The sequence below is a fragment of the Puma concolor genome, chromosome B4 (genome assembly GCF_028749965.1).
Source record: "Puma concolor isolate L17-30 chromosome B4, mPumCon1.1.hap2, whole genome shotgun sequence".
Lineage (NCBI taxonomy): Eukaryota > Metazoa > Chordata > Mammalia > Carnivora > Felidae > Puma > Puma concolor.
In genome coordinates, this window is record NC_141673.1 from 91,286,868 (window position 1) to 91,306,824 (window position 19,957).

The 19,957-nt window shown below is 35.1% G+C and overlaps 1 protein-coding gene across 5 annotated transcripts in view; it reads right to left on the reverse strand.

Annotated features, from left to right (window-relative positions):
- The window catches only part of PIK3C2G (phosphatidylinositol-4-phosphate 3-kinase catalytic subunit type 2 gamma), a 539,869-nt gene that overhangs the window by 52,812 nt on the left and 467,100 nt on the right, over positions 1 to 19,957 (reverse strand). For all 5 annotated transcript variants that reach the window (XM_086713962.1, XM_086713961.1, XM_086713960.1 and 2 more), the window contains 3 exons: positions 14,826 to 15,015; positions 14,216 to 14,337; positions 10,281 to 10,389 (listed from right to left, as the gene is read on the reverse strand). In XM_086713962.1, coding sequence (XP_086570088.1) covers positions 10,281 to 10,389; positions 14,216 to 14,337; positions 14,826 to 15,015 — 421 coding nt within the window. The remainder of the gene's footprint in view (positions 1 to 10,280; positions 10,390 to 14,215; positions 14,338 to 14,825; positions 15,016 to 19,957) is intronic.

Consider the following 19,957-nt stretch of genomic DNA (forward strand, 5'->3'; position numbering starts at 1 on the left):
CTGGCGAGACCCCTTGATCTTGGGGTCATGAGTTCAAGTCCTATGTTAGGCATAGCATTCTATATTCTGAAATACACAAAAAGTAGTTGAAATCCAATGAAATAAATTAAGTTGCCTTGATCCTATAGGGCAGAAGCCTCTGTTATAACACATTTCCCATTACTCACTGATTAAGACATAAAACCAAATATATTCAAAAGATAGAATACAATTTATATTGAGTAGGCAAGTTTAAATTAATGTATATGCAATATATCTACACATAATCATTTATTATAGTATAGTTTTACTATTGGTCTAACACCATTTTCAACAATTATTTTATATCTTTGTTTTCAGTTTCCTCATTACATAGTTCTAGTCCCATAATGAACACATACTGTTTACTTCTTTCTCTTTGTTCGTAACAGACATATTAAAAATGTGCTCTGAGTGGTGTTTCTGAAGGGTACAATCATGATCCAGTGCACTATTAATGCTCATCCTTTATGAGAATGGCCAGGCAGTGTTCCTGGCCATGGTACTGGGTAACCAGTGGGACCACTTTCTGAATTGGCAGCTAGCAGAGTTCCCAAGATTATTCTCTAGCCAGCCAGGCTCCATCATGGGGTTCCTATGGGATTATACACTGGGGTGAGGAAAAATATCAAAATTACGTTAATTTTTATTTTGTAACATCATCCAAATATTCTATTTGTCTACAAATTTTTATTTATTTATTTATTTATTTATTTATTTATTTATTATTTTTATTTTTTTCAGATTCTAAACACATTCTCTTTATCACATATTTGATCCAGAGAAGAAACTATGTGTGGGAGGTGGGGAAAGGGACCACCTTGCCTAGGAGCAACCCCCATCTATTTTTCTACAAAATTTAAAACATTTATTACTTATTAGTTTAGTAGTTTCTATTAAAACATAAATAAATGACATGTTTTGGAGGCATGAGCTAATTTATAAAAGCAAAAAGCAAAAAACCAAACAACAACCTGAACTTATAGGATGTAAGGATAAATAAGCAACCACTGCTAAATACTTTTCAGATGCAAACTTTCAGTCTTTCAGGTTTTGAAAAGCAATATAAATCCCATTGTTAATATATGCCAATGGTTCTGTTATTATTCATTTAAAATATCAATTAAATATTGATGAGTTTGTAAATGCTATACATGGGTAAAAATTGAATGAATATAGTTATTGAGTTTTTTAAGCTTCAAAACAAAAGGAAAGCATAAAACCATAATGGATGCTTCGTCCTTGAAATTCTTTTTGTCTAACACAACTTTCTCCCAATTTCTATTTACTAACTCCTATTTGCCCTTTACAACAACCTGAATGCCCAGCTCTCTGGGATGCCTTCTCTAACTCACTTGGAATTCAGTTGAGTATACCTCCTTAAGTGCTCAACCACTTGTCCTTTGATACAAAACAACATCTCCAGCTGAGAATCTACCAGCCTGGAAATAATATTGTAGCACAATCTTCTTGAGTTCATATTTGCTAAAAGTCAATCATATAGGAGGGCACCTGAGTATCTACTATATTGAAGGCCAAATGTCTGATCATGTCCAAACTGGAGAAAAAAAGTGTGTGTGTGGGGCAGATGTCTATAGTATATACCTCATACTATAGGTAATTTTTCTCAAACAATAGTGTGCATTAGAACACCATGCAAGACTTATTATTACACAGATTGTTGGGTCTCATCTCCAAAATTTCTGATTTTGGGCCTCTGGCTGTCTCAGTTGGTAGAGCATCGACTCTTAATCTCAGGGTTGTGAGTTCAAACCCCATGCTGGGTGTAGAGATTACTAAAAAATAAATAAATAAACTTAAAAAATAACAAATGGGCTAAAATTTCTGATTTAGTCTGTCTAGAATGGGCTGAAAAATTTGCATTCTTGTAAGTTCCCAAGTGAAGTTCCTAGCACAGTCCAGAAACTATGCTTTAAGAACCACTAGTCTTAGAAACTGGTGATAGGAATTCGAAAGTCTCACCTCTTGCTTCTAGCTATATGGAATCTAATGCAGTCATTATTGACAATTCTGGGGTCTTTTTCTAATAGCTTTAGGACCCCTAAGATCTGAATTGTGGGATTTTCTTCTTTTAAGTAGGTCTATTCATCATCAAACCACGATATTACCCAACTGGGAGGTACAGCAATAAGCTAACATCCTGAATCAGCAAACCTACAGTTGAGACAGAATTTTTAATACATTCATTAATATATTGTATATTTAAATTTCAGTAAGGTTTCCTTGATATACATTGGTTTACTCTACCATACAGCATGTAACTGAAAAAACTTCAAACCATGACTGCAGTAGTCTCATCTACTACCTTTCCCACATTCCAAGTAGAGAAGAAAGGTTGTTGAATTAACATCTGAGAAACATAGGATTCTTTGACCCTTTATTAAGTCTCAGTTGTGGGATCTAGTGTAGTCCTCCTGCATAATGCTTGCAATTTACTGAAGCTTAAAATATGTCTACATATATAGGATGATGTTATGTGTAGGTTTCTTAGGTCAAGGTACAACCCAAGTACTGCTGACATTTAACTAAGACTACAAAATCCAGGAATTGCCTATTAATGTCTGAATCAAGGCTACACTAAGAGGGGCACCTGGATGGGGGAGGAGAAAAGGAGTGTTCTCAAAATTTTAATCAAGAAACCTATACAAGGGCCAGTTGGTATAAATGCTTCTGTTATTCACCCGCAACTCCAACAACAATGGGCATTTTATTAATTAGCATATTGAATGTCAGACATTAGATTTTTTAAAATAAAAATGGTAGCTTATTGGCTAGCTTGATTAATATTGGAAATGGGCTCTCATTGGTGATATTGCAGTTATTCCAGATATGTGGATTACTTACAAATATTCCATAAATGTTTTTCATTTTTGCATTAAAAGGCAAAAAACAAAACAAAACAAAGCAAAACCACAAACAACCATAATAGGCTTGCATACTGTACCCTTAGGGATAATGTTTTAGATAAATCCCTAAAGAGTCCTAAGTCTGTCTAAGAACTCTGAAGGATTCCATTAGTTTGGTACTTGCCTCTAAAATTTAGCATTTGTCTCATAGAAACCTTTAATTCAAATGGTGATAGAAACACCTAATAGTATAGAAAGCTAGTGCCCCTTTGAACATTTGGAAGGAGTTGCACATCCATGTGCATGTATAGCTTATATGCTTATATGAGTGTGTATGGTATGTGGGATCTTAATGTTTTTTTTTTTTTTTTTACACATATAAGAGAGCAGAACAGAAATGGAGTCTGGAATTTCTGGCATTAATTTTCCAGACTATTCTCAGAATTATTGGTGAGCACATCAAACAGCTTACCAAGGAATCATTAAATATTTTTTCAGATGGGAAGTGTCAATAGACTTAGACCCTCTGATATAGCCTATGAGAGAAAAGTTATATTTGAGCATAGGATGGGGGTGAGAAAGCAAAATGGCAGATATCTCTGAAAGCTGTGGGTGATGATTGCAGTTCTAGAATCCGATTTTTGAGGACAGTAGATTAAGCAAGCCATTTAATGCACACCTACTGATGAGGATAATTGGATTACTACACAATTTGTGTCTTGAAACTTTGCTTGAAAGCATCAGAGAGCTAACAAGATAGTGAAGAAGTACGAAGCCAGGATGTGGGACAAGGATTTGGAGATGCAAACTTGGGTTTGACACTACATTTCTGTTGTGGGTATTTATTGATATGGGTTGGAACAGTGGATGGGCTGAGAGGTTGAGCAGTACTTTTGACCACCTTGCAGAAATAAGAGGAAAGGAAATGGAATTCAGAGCTGCCAAGTAGGCTCTTGGTGAATCTGCCTCATTTTGGACTTAGATCCAAAATGGCTACATCTGGGGCACCAAGGTGGTTCAGTCAGTTAAGCGTTAGACTTCAGCTCAAGTCATGATCTCATGGTTCGTGGGTTTGAGCCCGACATCGGGCTCTGTGCTGACAGCTCGGAGCCTGGATCCTGCTTTGGTTTCTGTGTCTCCCTCTTTCTCTGCCCCTTACTCACCTGTGCTCTGTCTCTGTCTCTGCCAAAAAATAAACTATATATATAAAGAAACAAAACAAAATGGCTACAATTAAGGAACAAAGATGAACCTGAAATAGGTCCTCATAAAGGCTACAGTTTGGTTTTGAAAAATCTGAATCCCTGCTATTGAATTTCAGCAATCCTAGATTGTTAATGTCCTCAGATATTATAATTCTCTATACTAAAGTAACAAACAACAACATAGGCCTCCAATTATTTTTACAAACGACATTGCAGTGCAATATCTGGCCACAATAAAGGAAAATAACCAACCTTACAAAGGAACAAGGCTGGATGATTAAAGAACAGTAGAAATACTAGACAATAGAAATATACATGCAGTGGGCCCCAATGTTGAAGTTTTTACAAAGATTTAAAAATAACTATGCTTATTATTTTCAAAGAAATAATAAAAAGGACAGATTTTCAGCAAGGAATAGAAACCAAAAAACAAGGAAATTCTAAAACTGAAAAATATAATAATTGAAATTGAAATTAAGAGCTCAAAGGATGGATTTAACAGTATATTAAGCACAGATAAGTAGGGGCGCCTGGGTGGCTCAGTCGGCTAAGCAGCTGACTCTTGATTTCAGCTCAGGTCATGATCTCACGGTTGTGAGATCAAGCACTGCATTGGGCTCAGTGCTGAGTGTGGAACCTGCCTGAGATTCTCTCTCTCCCTCTTTTTGTGCCCCTCCTTCACTCGTGGGCTCTCTCTCTCTCTCTCCCTCAAAATAAATAAATAAACTTAAAAACAAAAACTTAAAACAACCTTAGGTAAGTAGAAAATAGGTAACTCAAAAGCTAAGTCAGAAGAGAACTATTGAGAATAAATTAGGAGAACAAAAGGAGAAACAAGACAGGAGTAGAGGTATGAGAAGAATTAACATATGTGATTACAGCTTCAGAAAAAGGGAGAGAGGAAAAAAATATTAACAATGTTGGAAGCAATAATGACAGAACTGTCCAAAACTGATGAAGGACATCAAGGAACAAATTTAAGAAGTGTTAATAAGCATGACAAATAGAAACAAAGTTGTATTTGAGCAATTAAATTAAAACTGTGAAAAACAAATATAAAAAGAAAGACATTAAAAGCAGATAAAGAATAAAGAAAAATAATTTCAAAGAAGCAACAATTATAACAGTTGGATTTGAAACAGAATCAGTGGAAGCTAAAACACAATGAACTGATAGCTTTAAAGATTTTAAAATAAAATTACTCCTATCCAAATAACATATTCAGCTAAAATATCTTCTGAGAATGAAGACAAAATAAAAACTTTTCAGACAAATGCAGATTTAGAAATTTTTCTACCAGCAAATTCATATTGAAGTAATAAATTGTGTTCTTCAGGTAGAGGGTAAACAATCCCATATATAAAGTCAGAGTTACAGAAGCAACAAAGATGAAATATGTGGGAAATATTAAACAGATATTGACTGTATAAAAAAAACCAGTGCTTATTAATTTTATGGGATACAGATATAGAGATATATTATTGGGATACAGGTACAGAGATATATTATTAGCATAGCATGTAAAACTCAAATAGGTTAAATAGACTTAATCCATAGTCTCAGGAAAAATCATAGTGAACACTTATAAATATTTTAGAAGAATGGTAAAATATAATACTGTAAATAAAAACTTAAGGGGTCAATTAAATCTTGGTTAGGCAGGGGGATGTAGAATTTTATTTATTATTACTTATTATTTTTAAAACTTTCAATGTTTATTTTTGAGAGAGAGAGAGAGAGAGAGAGAGAGAGCAAGCACAAGCAGCAGAGGGGCAGAGAGAGAGGGAGACACAGAAGCCAAAGCAGGCTCCAGGCTTCAGGCTGTTGGCACAGAGCCAGACACAGGGCTTGAACTCATGAACTGTGAGATCATGACCTGAGCTGAAGGCAGATGCTTAACTGACTGAGCCACTCAGGCACCCCTAGAATTTTAAACGTGTGAGTGAGGACAGGTTGAAAATAAACAAGTAACTATCTGTGAATGTAATACATAGAACAGCAAATCATAACCAAAGGAAGAAGAGGAAAGGAAATAATCATGATCAAACATAAATAAAATAGAAAAATAATATAATAAAGAGTCAATAAATCCTATGTTTCATTCTTTGCAAGGATTTGTAAAATTCATAATCCTCCAGCAAGACTGATTAGGAAATGACATATGCAAGGACTAGAAGAGTAGACATCTTTTCAGATCCTATAAATGTTAAAAAGATGGTGAGAGGATTCTCTGAATAATTTCATGCCAATAAATAAGCACAAATTCCTAGAGAACTATAACTTAGACCCAGGAAGAAATAGAAAATGTGAATTGTCCTATAACTCTTAAATACATTGAATCTCCGTACTTATATGGCTTTCCAAATTAAAGAAATAGAACCAATTCTATACAAATTCTTCCAGCGAAAAGAAGAAAAGCAAGAAGTCTTTGCCATTGACATTATGAAGCCAGCATATTCTCCATTCTAACCTGGTAAGGACATTATAAGATAGAACACCTTTGGTCTCTGTCATAAATAAAGGTGGAAAAAAATGCTAAAGAAAATGTTGTATCAAATCTAGTAATACATAAAAAGGATAATTCATTATGACCATGTAGCGTGCATCCTAGGAATGCAAATTTGTTTAAAATTAGAAAATCCATCAGTGCAATTCACCACACTAATGGAATAAGGGAGAAAAATCACTTGATCATTGATCATCTCAACAGATTCAGAAAAAAAATTGATAAATTCAATATTCTTTATTGTAAAAACTTTTTCTTACAACAGGAGGAAACTTTCTTAAAGTAATAAAGGGTACCTACAAAAACTTGTGTATTTACTGGGGAACTTTAGACCTGAAGTCGGGAATAACACAAGCATGTCTGCTATCACCACCTGGAGGCCCTCGAGAGTACAAAATATCCAGAAAAGTAAATATAAAATATAAATATTGGGGAAAAAACCTCTTGTTATTTGCAGACAATATGATTGTAAGTAGAATATTTAAAGATACAGATAAATTATTAGAAGTAGAAGTGTAGTTAGTAAGGTTGTTGAGAAAAATGTCATTATATAAAATCAGTTGTATCTGTATACTGGTAAAAAAAAAGAATTTTACCAAGTAAAATAAAATATTTTAAGATAGTATTGTTAAACTACTTTCGAGAAAAAAATGTTTTAAAGATTTAAATAGGTACATGATAATGGATTGGAAAATACTAAGATACATTTTCAACTAAAATCCCAGCTAGCTTTTGCATGGAATTGACAAGAAAGTTTTAAAATTTACATGTAAAGATGAAAGTCCAAGAAGAGCCAAAATATTGTTTATGAATAAGGGTAAATTAGGAGAATTCACTCTGTTAGATTTCAAGACTTAGTATGAAACTACAGTAATTAAGCCTGTTGGCACAAGGGTAAACAAAGAGATCCCTGGCATAAAATATAGAGCGCTGAAATACACACATACCTACATGGATATTTAAATCATCACAAAGGTGTCACAGCAGAGGAGCGAGAAAAGGAAAATATTTTAAATAGTGTTGGAACAATTAGAAGTCTACATGGAAAAAAAAATAAGAATGACTCTTATATCACATGATGCACTAAAATCTATTCTAGACCAATTGTAGGTTTCAACGTGAAAGGCAAAAGAGCAAAGCTTCTAGAAGATAATATATGAAATTGTCTTTATGACATTGAGGTAGTGCATGTTCTAATCATCTGGGAAAATATCAATACATTTTACTATATTAAAAATAAGAGTTTCTGTTTATCAGAAGATATAATAAAGAGACCAAGAGGGCAAAACAAGTGGAAGAAAACAAAAAACAAGTGGAAGAAAAATCATTACGACATATTTAATTAGCAAAGGATTTTTATCCACAGTACATGAAAAATACTATAAATTAATAATAGAATGTCGTATAATTTAATAGAAAAAGGGCAAGAGACATGAGCTGTCACTGTACCGAAGGGGACATCCAAATGACCAAACAACATATGAAGAGGTGCTCCATCTCATTCGTAGTTAGGAAAATACAAACTAATGCGCAATGAGATGCACACTCACCAAAATGGCCAAAATTAGAAACACTGGCAATACCAAGTATACACAAGGTTGTGGAAAATGTGAACTCTTATTCATTGCAAATAGGACAGTAAATTGGTCATTGCCTATAATCCTGAAGATAAGCATATATTGAAATCCAGAAATTCTGTTCTTAGGTGAATGACCAACCCATGTAGATTAAGAGACATACAAGTAGAAGAATATTCATAGAAGCATTATTTGTAATCCTAACTTGGAAACATTCCAAATGCCTATGTAGAGAGGAATCTACAAACTGCCATATATTCATGTAAGAGAATACTATATAACAATGAAAATATATGCACCTTAGATATGGTCTATCCCTGCATTGTTGGTTTAAACGATCATTTTGCCATTGTCTCCCAGTTCTGCGGTTTGGCTGAATTCACCTAGGGTGTCCTTGCTTGTCTCTAATAAATAGTCATTTGGTGACTGGAGCTGGAGTCATCATTCACTCAAAATATTGTGACATTGAAGCTAGCTGAAGGTGAGAACCTCTGCTGGGCACCAGCAGAGCTGTGTTCTCTGGACCTGTCTCTATTTGATCTATCCATATTGTTTCCCCACCTGGCTCACTCCGTGGAGCTCAATTTCTTATATGGCAGCTGAAGGTTCCCATAGTGAATATCCTGAGTGAAATTGGCAGAAGCTGCATGGCTTTTTCTAACCTAACTCTAAAGTCTTCTGTAGACTTTTCTGGATATATATTATACAATTTAAAAGGCTAAAAATTAAAAGAACATAATTCCAGTCCAGTAAGGAGGGACAGGATCTCCCAGAGTGGTGAGGAACATTGTTCTTCTTCTTGTTTTTAGTCCCTCACTACCCTCTAAGGCTTAGCTTAGCTCTTGACAACCTGGCCCCAACCTCCTTGCTGATTTTAATCTTCCTTTCACATTTTGCACTTAGATCACAAGAATGCTGAGAACCAACTGACTTGTGCTGCACTTTTTCATGTATCTCTGTGATAGAATTATGGCCCTCCAAAGATGTTCACCTTCTAATCCCTAGAACTTTTGAATACATTACCTTACATGGCAAAAGGGGCTTTGCAGATATAATTAAATTAAGAATCTTGAAAATGGTGAGATTGTCCTGGATTATCCAGGTAGGCCCAGTGTAAACACAAGGAGACTCAGAGCAAGAGTCAGAGAAGGAGATGTGAGGACAGAATCAGTGGTCAGAATGTGCAATTGCTTGAAAGGGCACAAGTCAAGAGATGTAGGAAATCTCTAGAAATTGAAAAGGCAAGGAAATGAATTTTTTCCTACTATCTCCAGAAAGAACCAGTCCACCAACACCTTGAGTTGAGTCTCTCAAGACCCATTTTCAGAATTCTGACCTTCTAAACTGAAAGATAATAGATTTCTGTTGTTTTAAACTCCCAAATTTGTGGTAATTTGTGACAGGAGCAATAGAATCTAATGATATCCCCCACCCCCTTTTTTCCCCAATTTATGACCTTTTCTATATTGTTTGGTTTTACTTGAAACACTTCCTTACACCAACTCTTTTTAAAATCCTACCCGGGGGGCGCCTGGGTGGCGCAGTCGGTTAAGCGTCTGACTTCAGCCAGGTCACGATCTCGCGGTCCGTGAGTTCGAGCCCCGCGTCAGGCTCTGGGCTGATGGCTCAGAGCCTGGAGCCTGCTTCCGATTCTGTGTCTCCCTCTCTCTCTCTGCCCCTCCCCCGTTCATGCTCTGTCTCTCTCTGTCCCAAAAATAAATAAACGTTGAAAAAAAAATTAAAAAAAAATAAAATAAAATCCTACCCGGTATTAAAGACCTAGCTCAGCTGCTCTCCTCCTTGAGACCTTCTTACCATCAGAATCAGAAATAACTCTTAATCCTCTAAAACACTAGGGCACTTACCAGCACTGATAGTCCACTAATCACATATTACTTCAAGTACTTCAAGTATATAAAGGTGCGATATACCTTACTGCTGTTCTAATTTCTGTTCAGGAATGTTATACATATTAGTCACACACTCACTTGTTGAGTGGATATAGGAGGAAAAGAAGGTTATCATAAAGTATTTAAAAATATTTCTAGTAATAATACATAAAATAGTTGATATTTATATAAAAATATAAAAGTAAGTTGTAACATACATTTGCAACTTTATATGATCCATTTAATATCTGTTCCATGTAATGATTTAGATCTCTGAATCGTTTGTGGTCTGAGTTTGTAAAAGGTACGTGCCACCAATGAGGAAACCTGTTTAAAACATAAATAAATTAAAAAAGAAGTGTATCTTTATTAGTTTGAAAACTGGTCTCTGCATCTTAGGGTTGTTAGTGAAGTTATAGCTACATCAGATGGAGGGGCCAGTGAAAACATTAAAAAAAAACACATAGAACACATGATTAATCCTGAGAGTTTCATTAACATGATTGTGGTCACTTGTGCTATTTTAACTTTCATTAATATTAATGCTAATTTAATTTAATTTAACCTATTAAACTAATATATATGTTCCTTCTTGCTGTATTCATGGAAGACCACACATATTGTCTTTTAAATACATGTGGAGGCTTAATAAATACTTTCTGAAGTTAATGATTCATTATTTTTCACAAAGGTCAGATTGTATTGTTTCTTCTGGGTTCATTAGAGATATTTCTGCATTAACTAAATTAAACATTTTACCAAGTGACATATGTTTCCATCTGGTCTTCGTCTTTTGGAACACTGTATCATTTTCCTCAAGAGTCTGACTTGCAGAATTTCCTCTGCACTCTCTGAAGATTCCTCTTGATGGGTTAGATGTGATTAAGACCAATTACTGAGTGGAATGAACTGTTAATGGTTAGCATTTGGTGACATATTTTTCTGGCTAAGTACATTTTCTTAGGAACTACCTAGCAGCTTTCTCTGACTTCAGTCTTGCTGCTTCCTCCTTCATACTTCTGCTTCTTTGGTACAGGTATTTCCCTGGGGTAAGGGTATGAGGGATAGAGAAGGGCTGTCAGCAGACACAGAAGTAGGTGACAACTACGGGCCAACCCATTCACTGTTTCCTGTTGTAAATGTTAAGGAAGTCCAGAATTACGTTTGTGTATTTAAATAATTGACATTTTATTTTTCAAAAGGTCTCCTGCAATTCTAAGGCTTAAAGTATCAAAAATTTTCACCCAGATTTAATTATCACAATAATTTGTACCATATACAGTTAGTTCAAAACATAGAAACACATTTGATTAACAGATGGATTGGGCAGGTTTTAAATATTAATTTGGGGGCTCCTGGGTGGCTCAGTCTGTTGAGCGTCCGACTTCAGCTCAGGTCATGATCTCATAGCTCGTGAGTTTGAGCCCCGCGTCAGGCTCTGTGCTGACAGCTCAGAGCCTGGAGCCTGCTTTGGATTCTGTGTCTCCCTCTCTCTCTGCCCCTAACTCACTCTCATTCTGTCTCTGTCTCTCTCAAAAGTAAACATTAAAAAAATTAATTTGTATATCTGTAGATGAATTTTCCTTATTGTTAGAGTAATTTGTAGTTCAATATCAATTCTGTTCCCTTGTTGATGTTTTTTTTCAGAGGTAGGTACTAAAAAATCTTGTATATAATTAAGTATAAGAGAATTTAAGAGCTTAGCCATAGTAATGCCATTCAATTGTCTGAAATGCTTTTCAGTTACATGTCAAATATAATATAGCAATCATTTTGTGAAAATGAGTTTTTATCTTTTATGTGACAGCACCATCATGTCCCCTGCCATTTTGTTCATGCCAAAGAGTAGGAAACATCTGACTGACAAACAGATTTGATATCTGGGTATTAGAATAATTCCTTTTTTCCCCCAGTACCAACACCAATGTCTTGACTTGCCTTTTATTTGATTCTCAGAGATTTTTTACTCTCTGGGACAACGTACCAAAATAAGTTCTGGATGGTCGGGAGAAGAACAATGTTGAAAGTAGAAGAGGGAAAGGAAATCAACCCTTTCATTTTTAAGCAGGTTAATTTAAAGAAGACCTTTAATTGTATGGAAGATTCCAATGCCTGTGTATTCTTGGGAGATACAAAGAGCCTGCTTTGAAGACCCCTGTCATATACTATGAATAATGTTAATTTTATTCTTCATGACTCTAACTTTCTGATCATATTCTCCAGATCAGGTTAACATAATTCTTGTAGGGCTTCTCTTAGTAAATTTGGGAGTCAGAGGAAATCTTGCTTTCATCCTTCATTTATATGTATCACTGGAAGCCTTGGTTCCTTTGGAACTATCAGCATACAAATATTGTCAAGGGCATACACGAACTATATGCTCCCCACCTCCAACCCCCCTCCCCCCACCCCCCCCCGCCCCCCCCCACACTGCTTGAACGGTCTTAAAATCTTTTTAAATACCATTGTCAGGCAGTTGAACAAGGCATAATCTTAGAACTAAAGCTGAAAAATCAAGAAGAGACATATGGAGAGAGATTATTAACATTTTTAAGGTTTTACAAGTTATGTTAAGTTTAGTGGACAGATAAAAGTGTAGAACAGAGTTCTTGAAACCAAAAAAGGGCAGCCATTGAACAGTAACATTTTAAATCATTAATTGGTAGAGTACAATGACAGTCCCTGATGTTGAATTCAATATTTGCAGTCAAACTTTGAATTTTTTTTTTTTTTTGCCAGCACCTCCTTTTCTGTTATTTTATCAGATGGTCTTCAGTAATTCTTTTTTTTTAATTTTTTTTTAATGTTTATTTATTTTTGAGACAGAGAGAGACAGAGCATGAATGGGGGAGGGTCAGAGAGAGGGAGACACAGAATCTGAAACGGGCTCCAGGCTCTGAGCTGTCAGCACAGAGCCCGACGCAGGGCTCGAACTCACGGACCGCGAGATCATGACTTGAGCCGAAGTCGGACGCTTAACTGACTGAGCCACCCAGGCGCCCCGGTTTTCAGAAATTCTTAAAGCTGGTGTTGCTTTTAAGTTTCCACAATGACACTCCTTTCCTCTCAGTCTCTTGAACATACTCTTACTCTAATTTGTTGACTTCCTGATATTTAAAGCATCTGTATTTCAAAATTTCTGTAGCATCTGCAAGTAGTGAACTATTCACTCTTCAATATTGCACCATATATCTCCATTCATTGATAACTTTGCTTAGATTTGTATTTTGGAAGGTGACTAAATCCTGAAAGCCTAGTAAAAAGCCTAGTACTTCGTCCACATGTACAAAGTATGTCAGGTCAGATATGGACATTCACATTATTAAGGGACCATTTCCTTAACAAAAATTCCTAAGTGTAGATAAAATAACGTTTGATTTACCTAAGTGCCAATATAATTTCTGGCAAGTTCCTTTTTAAAGTCAAGATACACCTTTCGTATACACTGAAATCTATGACCTAAATTTGGCAAGTCCTAAGTAATGAATTTTAGAAGGTTTATTTGAACAGAAGTTGTTTGCAGTTATATTCTTAATTTGTTTATACTTAAATATTTTAAAAATGATAACATGAACAAAAGTAATGGTTTTCAAGATTGTTTGAAAAGAAACATAATGACAAATTAGATTTAGACGATCCAAGTCAAAGTTAATCATTAACAAAAAAAGTGAGTTGGTGTTAGTAAATTTTACTTCTATGCTAAATGATATTAATGAATCTTTTTCTGGTATGGAAAATAAATGTATCAGGGCTTTTAACTGCAATTATTTGTTGAAAGAGTAGATATATCCAACTTAGTTCTGCATTTTCAATGTCAATTTTATTTTTATAGAAAAACCCAAAAAGATTAAATTTAAAAACAGGCAAATAAAACAATTTTCCTGGTAACTGATGAAAAATGAAATCACTCCTGAATTTTTCTGTCTACAAAATCAATGGCTAAAGGCAAACAGAGAAATTGCAAACCTTGTTCTGTTTTATGAGACAAAAGATTCTTTACTCTGCGAGTCATACAGACTCTGCTGGGATAGGTTCAATGGCATTGGAGTCAGAATGCTGTGTTGTTCACAAATAGAAAATCCCATAACCATAATTTTTCCTTATGTTCAAGGACAAGAACTGCAGACAAAACACAGGGGAGGAAGTGCCTTACTCTGGGAGAGTCAATGATGCAAACTGCTTCTGAAGTTGGCTGTGAAGTTTTGAAAACTGGTCAAATGATTTTTCTGTCAGGCTCATTTCATTGTTACCATGTATCACCTGGATTAGATACAGCTGCAGAAAATAGACAAAAATCAAAAGGTGGCATTATCAACCTGTGATACACTTTAAAATATGGTTTCATGTAAGCTAAACAAAGCAAGAACTTTTCCACAAAATGTCATCCCACGAACAAAAGGATGCAATTTGTAAAGGCAGAATTACCTACAAACACAGTATATAAAGATATCGTAATCTTATGTGCTGGGAACAGACTGCCTAATTTCTGCTCTTCTTTTCATGCAGACACTTTAATTAGCTCTTGATTTATGGTCTACTACAGGCAGGAACTGTTCTCTTTGATGGTTCTCTACTAATAGCTCTGGTTGTTATGATTTCTCCTTAGAACATCCTCCTTAATGGCACTTCTGCTCAAACCGTAACTGATTTTTCATTTGCATAGTAAAAAAAATATGATATAAGGAAGGATGTGTAGCATAGTGAAGGGAAGTCTGAGATGAGGTCAACAGATATTTAAGTCAAATGACAGACTTGAGACTTACATTACTGGTTTTCTTACTGAACCTTAAAATTGTCGCTCTTTGAATTGACCTGGTTGCACTCAGCATACAGGATTCCTGGGAAGGAGTCTGTGAAGCAGATTTGGCAGGACTTGTGGCTGTCATTTGTGCAAGTGTATGGATCAAGTTATTTAACTTAACAGGGAAGCACTCCAGACTTTCCTTTATTTTCCTAGAGAAATGAAAAAGAAAAGATAGTGGGTAACATTTCCCTGAGTTGACTCATTTCACTTAAGATTTGTTTTCTTGTGTTTGTTAGATGTGGAGGATAGTCAAGAGCCATGTCTGTTTATTTGGAGCCCAACTATTAAATGTTATTTTTAAAAACCCCAAGTCACAACTTATGTTGTTAGCAAACATGTGTTGTTAGCAAACACAAAACTGTAATTGCAATTTTGACATTTTAGGTTTGTTTTCTAATTTTAGGAATGATTTATTTAAAACTTAATTTTAGTTTATAATTATTTAAAATATTTAAATAATTCAGAAGTTAAAACTACAAAACAATGTATATTCCAAGAAGCTGAGCATTTATCTCTGTACTCTCTATGCTATTCTTTCTCTCCCCCATATTTAAACATTCAAAAAATTATAGTTTAACTTTTATTGTTTATTTTATTTATATATATATTTGTGTTCTTCTTTCAACTGTATTACAAAAAAGTTGCAGTTTATATACTATATTTAATATACATTATATGAAATTTTTCACTCTGGTTTTTTTTTCTGGTGGGTTGTTTTTGATGTGTCACTGTTTTTCAAGTCTTTTTTTTTTTTTTTTGTATTTGAGGTTTGCAATTGTGTTCTAATGATACAATAAATATCTTCATATAATATTTTTATTCCCTCTGTACCCTCCTCTCCAGTAACTGATTTACAGTTTTGTCCTTTTTATCCTAGTTTTTTTTTTTTTTAATAGTGGTTTCAGGAGTAGAATTTAGTGATTCATCACTTACATATAACACCCAGTGCTCATCCTGCCAAGTGCCCTTCTCAATGCCCATCGTCCATTTAGCCCTTCCCCCACCCAACATCCTCCCAGCAACCCTCAGTTTGTTCTCTGTATTGCCTCCCTCTCTGTATTTTATTTTTCCTTCCCTTCTCCTATGTTCATCTGTTGTGTTTTTTAAGTTCCACATGTGAGTGAAATCGTATGATATTTGTCTTTCTCTGACTTATTTCACTTAGCATAAAACATTCCAGGTCCATCCACATTGTTGCAAATGGCAAGATTTCATTCTTTTTGATCACAAAGTAAGTAGTATTCCATTGTATATATATACCACATCTAATCTTTATCCATTCATCAGTTGATGGACATTTGGACTCTTTCCATAATTTGGCTATTGTTGATAATGCTATTATAAACATTGGGGTGCATGTGCCATTGGAATCAGCACTTTTGTATCCTTTAGAAAAATGCAATTTATCCAATTGTATTTATTGCGATTGCTGGGTCATAGGGTAGTTCTATTTTTAATTTTTTGAGGAACCTCCATTCTGTTCTCCAGAGTGGCTGCATCAGTTGGCATTCCCACCAGCAGTGATTTGTATTTCCTTATATTTTGATTTGTGTTTGCCTGATGATGAGTGATGCTGAGCATCTTTTCATGTGTCTGTTAGCCATCTGGATGTCTTCTTTGGAAAAATGTGTATTCAAATTTTCTGTTCATTTCTTAACTGGATTATTTGTTTTTGGGTGTTGAGTTTGATAAGTTCTTTATAGATTTTGGATACTAACCTTTTATCGGATATATCATTTGCAAATATCTTCTCCCATTCCATCAGTTGCCTTTTAGTTTTCCTGTTTCCATCACTGTGCAGAAGCTTTTTATCTTGATGAAGTCCCAATAGTTCATTTTTGCTTTTGTTTCCCTTGCCTCTGCAGACATGTGTAGTAAGAATTTGCTGTGGCTGAGGTCAGAGAGGTTGTTACCTATTTTCTCCTCTAGGATTTTGATGGCTTCTGGTCTTATATGTAGGTCTTTCACCCATTTAAGTTTATTTTTGTGTATGGTGTAAGAAAGTGGTCCAGCTTCATTCTTCTGCATGTTGCTGTCCAGTTTTCCCAGCACCATTTGCTGAAGAGACTGTTTTTTTCTATTACATTTTCTTTCCTGCTTTGTGGAAGATTAGTTGGCCATGCATTTCTGTTATCCTAGTTAATACTATAAGGCAAGCAGTATGTATACTCTGCTCTTCATATGTACTTCATATACCACTTCCATTTTCTTATAGAGCTATTCTACCTATATTGTATAGTATGTGTAGTATACATACCACACAGTTTCTCTTCTAACTACCATTAAATCTTAAACTATCCAGTAGGCATTATGTCTGCATCTCTGTCATTGGGACTACCTGAAGTTCATTCCCTACCTGAAATTCCTCAGAAAGTGCTCAAAGAAAAAAGTTTTTGAGTTTTAGATGTTCACAACAGTTTGTGGCCTGATTTGTAAGTCAGTTTGGCCTAATACATCATCTTTGGCTCACATTTTTTTTTTTTTTGAGTGCCAGAAAAACATTATTCCATTTTCCCCTGGAAAAAAGAATTAGTATGCAAAGCTCTGATGACATACTGAACTTCTTTCTCTTATAAATAATAAATATTTGTTTCTTTTTGCCTAGACGACTCAAGGAAGTTTATTTTCCTTCAAAGTCCAATAGTTTTTCTAAAATATGTTTCAGGTTGGTTACTCTGGGTAATTTTTCCAAATATTCAATGTATCGTTACAATATGTAATTTCAAGACTTTTACCTCAGAAAATGTAATTTATGATACTGATATTTATTAAAATGCTAAATAATTTAGTATTTATACCATTTTAATATATTATTTGGGTTTTATTTTTTAGGGACTTTTAATATATATATATATTGGATTTTCATTGCCTTTCTTAATTTTTTAATTTTATTTATTTTTTTTTTAATTTTTTTTTTCAACGTTTATTTTTGGGACAGAGAGAGACAGAGCATGAACGGGGGAGGGGCAGAGAGAGAGGGAGACACAGAATCGGAAACAGGCTCCAGGCTCTGAGCCATCAGCCCAGAGCCTGACGCGGGGCTCGAACTCACGGACCGCGAGATCGTGACCTGGCTGAAGTTGGATGCTTAACCGACTGCGCCACCCAGGCGCCCCCTAATTTTTTAATTTTAAAAGTCCTCCTTTTTTCATCTATTTTTTCTAGAGGCATCTGTTGTGTTGTGTTTAATCTGCATTCTTTCTGGTTTGCTTTTAAAACTATGTTTTCTTTTCCCAGAAAGGAGCTCACAACTGTATGGTCAATTAATCTTCAACAAAGCATGAAAGAATATCCAACGGGAAAAAAGACAGTCACTTCAACAAATGGTGTTGGGAAAACTGGGCAGCAAAATGCAAAAGAATTAAGCTGGCCTGCTTTCTTATAGCATACACAAAAATAAGTTCAAAATGGATCAAAGACCTAAATGTGAGACCTGAAACCATCAAAATCCTGGAAGAAAACAGGGGAAAATTTCTTTGACATCAGCTATAGCAACTTCTTTGTAGATATGTCTCCTAAGGCAAGGAAAACAAAAGCAAAAATAAACTATTGGGAGTAAATCAAAATAGAAAGCTTCTGCACAGTGAAGGAAACAATCAACAAAACTAAAAGGCAACCTATGGAATGGGAGAAGATATTTGTAATTGACATATCTGATAAAGGGTTAGTATCCAAAATCTACAATGAACTTATCAAACTCAACACCCAAAATATGAATAACCCAATTAATAAATGAACAGAAGAGGGGCACCTGGTGGCTCAGTTAGTTAAGCCTCTGACTCTTGATTTCAGCTCAGATCATGACCTCACAGTCATGATCTCACAGTCATGATCTCATGATAGGTATTGAGCCTTGCGTGGAGCTCTGCATTGGGCATGGAGTCCGCTTGGGATTCTCTCTCTCCCTCTTCCTTTGCACCTCCCCTGTTCATGCTCTCTCTTAAAAAAATAAAAAAGATAAAAACAGATTCTCTTTCTCTCTCTGCCACTCCCCTCCTCACTCACATGCATGTGCCCTCTCTCTCTTTCTCTCTCTCATAGACACACAAAATGAACAGAAGACATGAATGACATTTTTCCAAGGAAGGCATACAGATGGCCAATAGACATGTGAAAACATGTTCATCATCACTCATTATCAGGGAAATGCAAATCAAAACTAAATGAGATATTAACTCACACTTGTTGGAATGGCTAAAATCAGCATCACAAGAAATAACAAGTATTGGTGAGGATGTGGAGAAAAGGGAACCCTCATGCTCTGTTGGTGGGAATGCAAACTGGTGCAGTCACTATGGAGTTTCCTCAAAAAGTTAAAAATAGAAGTACCCTGTGATCCAGGAATTGCATTATTTACCCAAAGAATACAAAAACACTAATTCAAAGGGATATATGCACCTCTATGTTTATAGCAGCATTATCTACAGTAGCCAAATTATGGAAACAGATCATGTGTCCACTGACTAATGAATGGATAAAGAAGATGTGGGATACACACACACACACACACACACACACACACACACACACACACACGCACACAGTGGAATATTACTCAGCTATACAAAGAATAAAATTTTGTTAATTACAGGAATGTGGATTGATCTAGAGAGTGTTATGCTAAGTAAAGTAAGTCAGTCAGAGAAAGACAAATACCATACGATTTCACTCACATGTGGAATTCAAGAAACAAAACAAATGAGTAAAGGGTAAAAATAGAGAGGCAAGCCAAGAAACAGACTCTTAACTATAGAGAACAATCTAATGGTGACTAGAAAGGAGGTGGGTGGGGTAATCTGTTAAAAAGTTGATAGAGATTAAGTTAGTGCACTTGTCAAGATGAGCACTGGGTGGTGTATGGAAGTGTTGATCCATGATCCACTATATTTTACACCTGAAACTAATATTACATTGTTAACTAGTGGGAATTTAAATAAAAACTTAAAAAAAAGAAAAATAAGCAATCTAAAAAGTTGTGTTTTATTTTTAATTCTTTCTTGGGTTCAGTCACCTCATTACTGAGTTTTTTAAATTGTGATATATATTGTTCCTTTATGTCTTTATCATTTTCTTAATTTCTTTTAGCTCTAT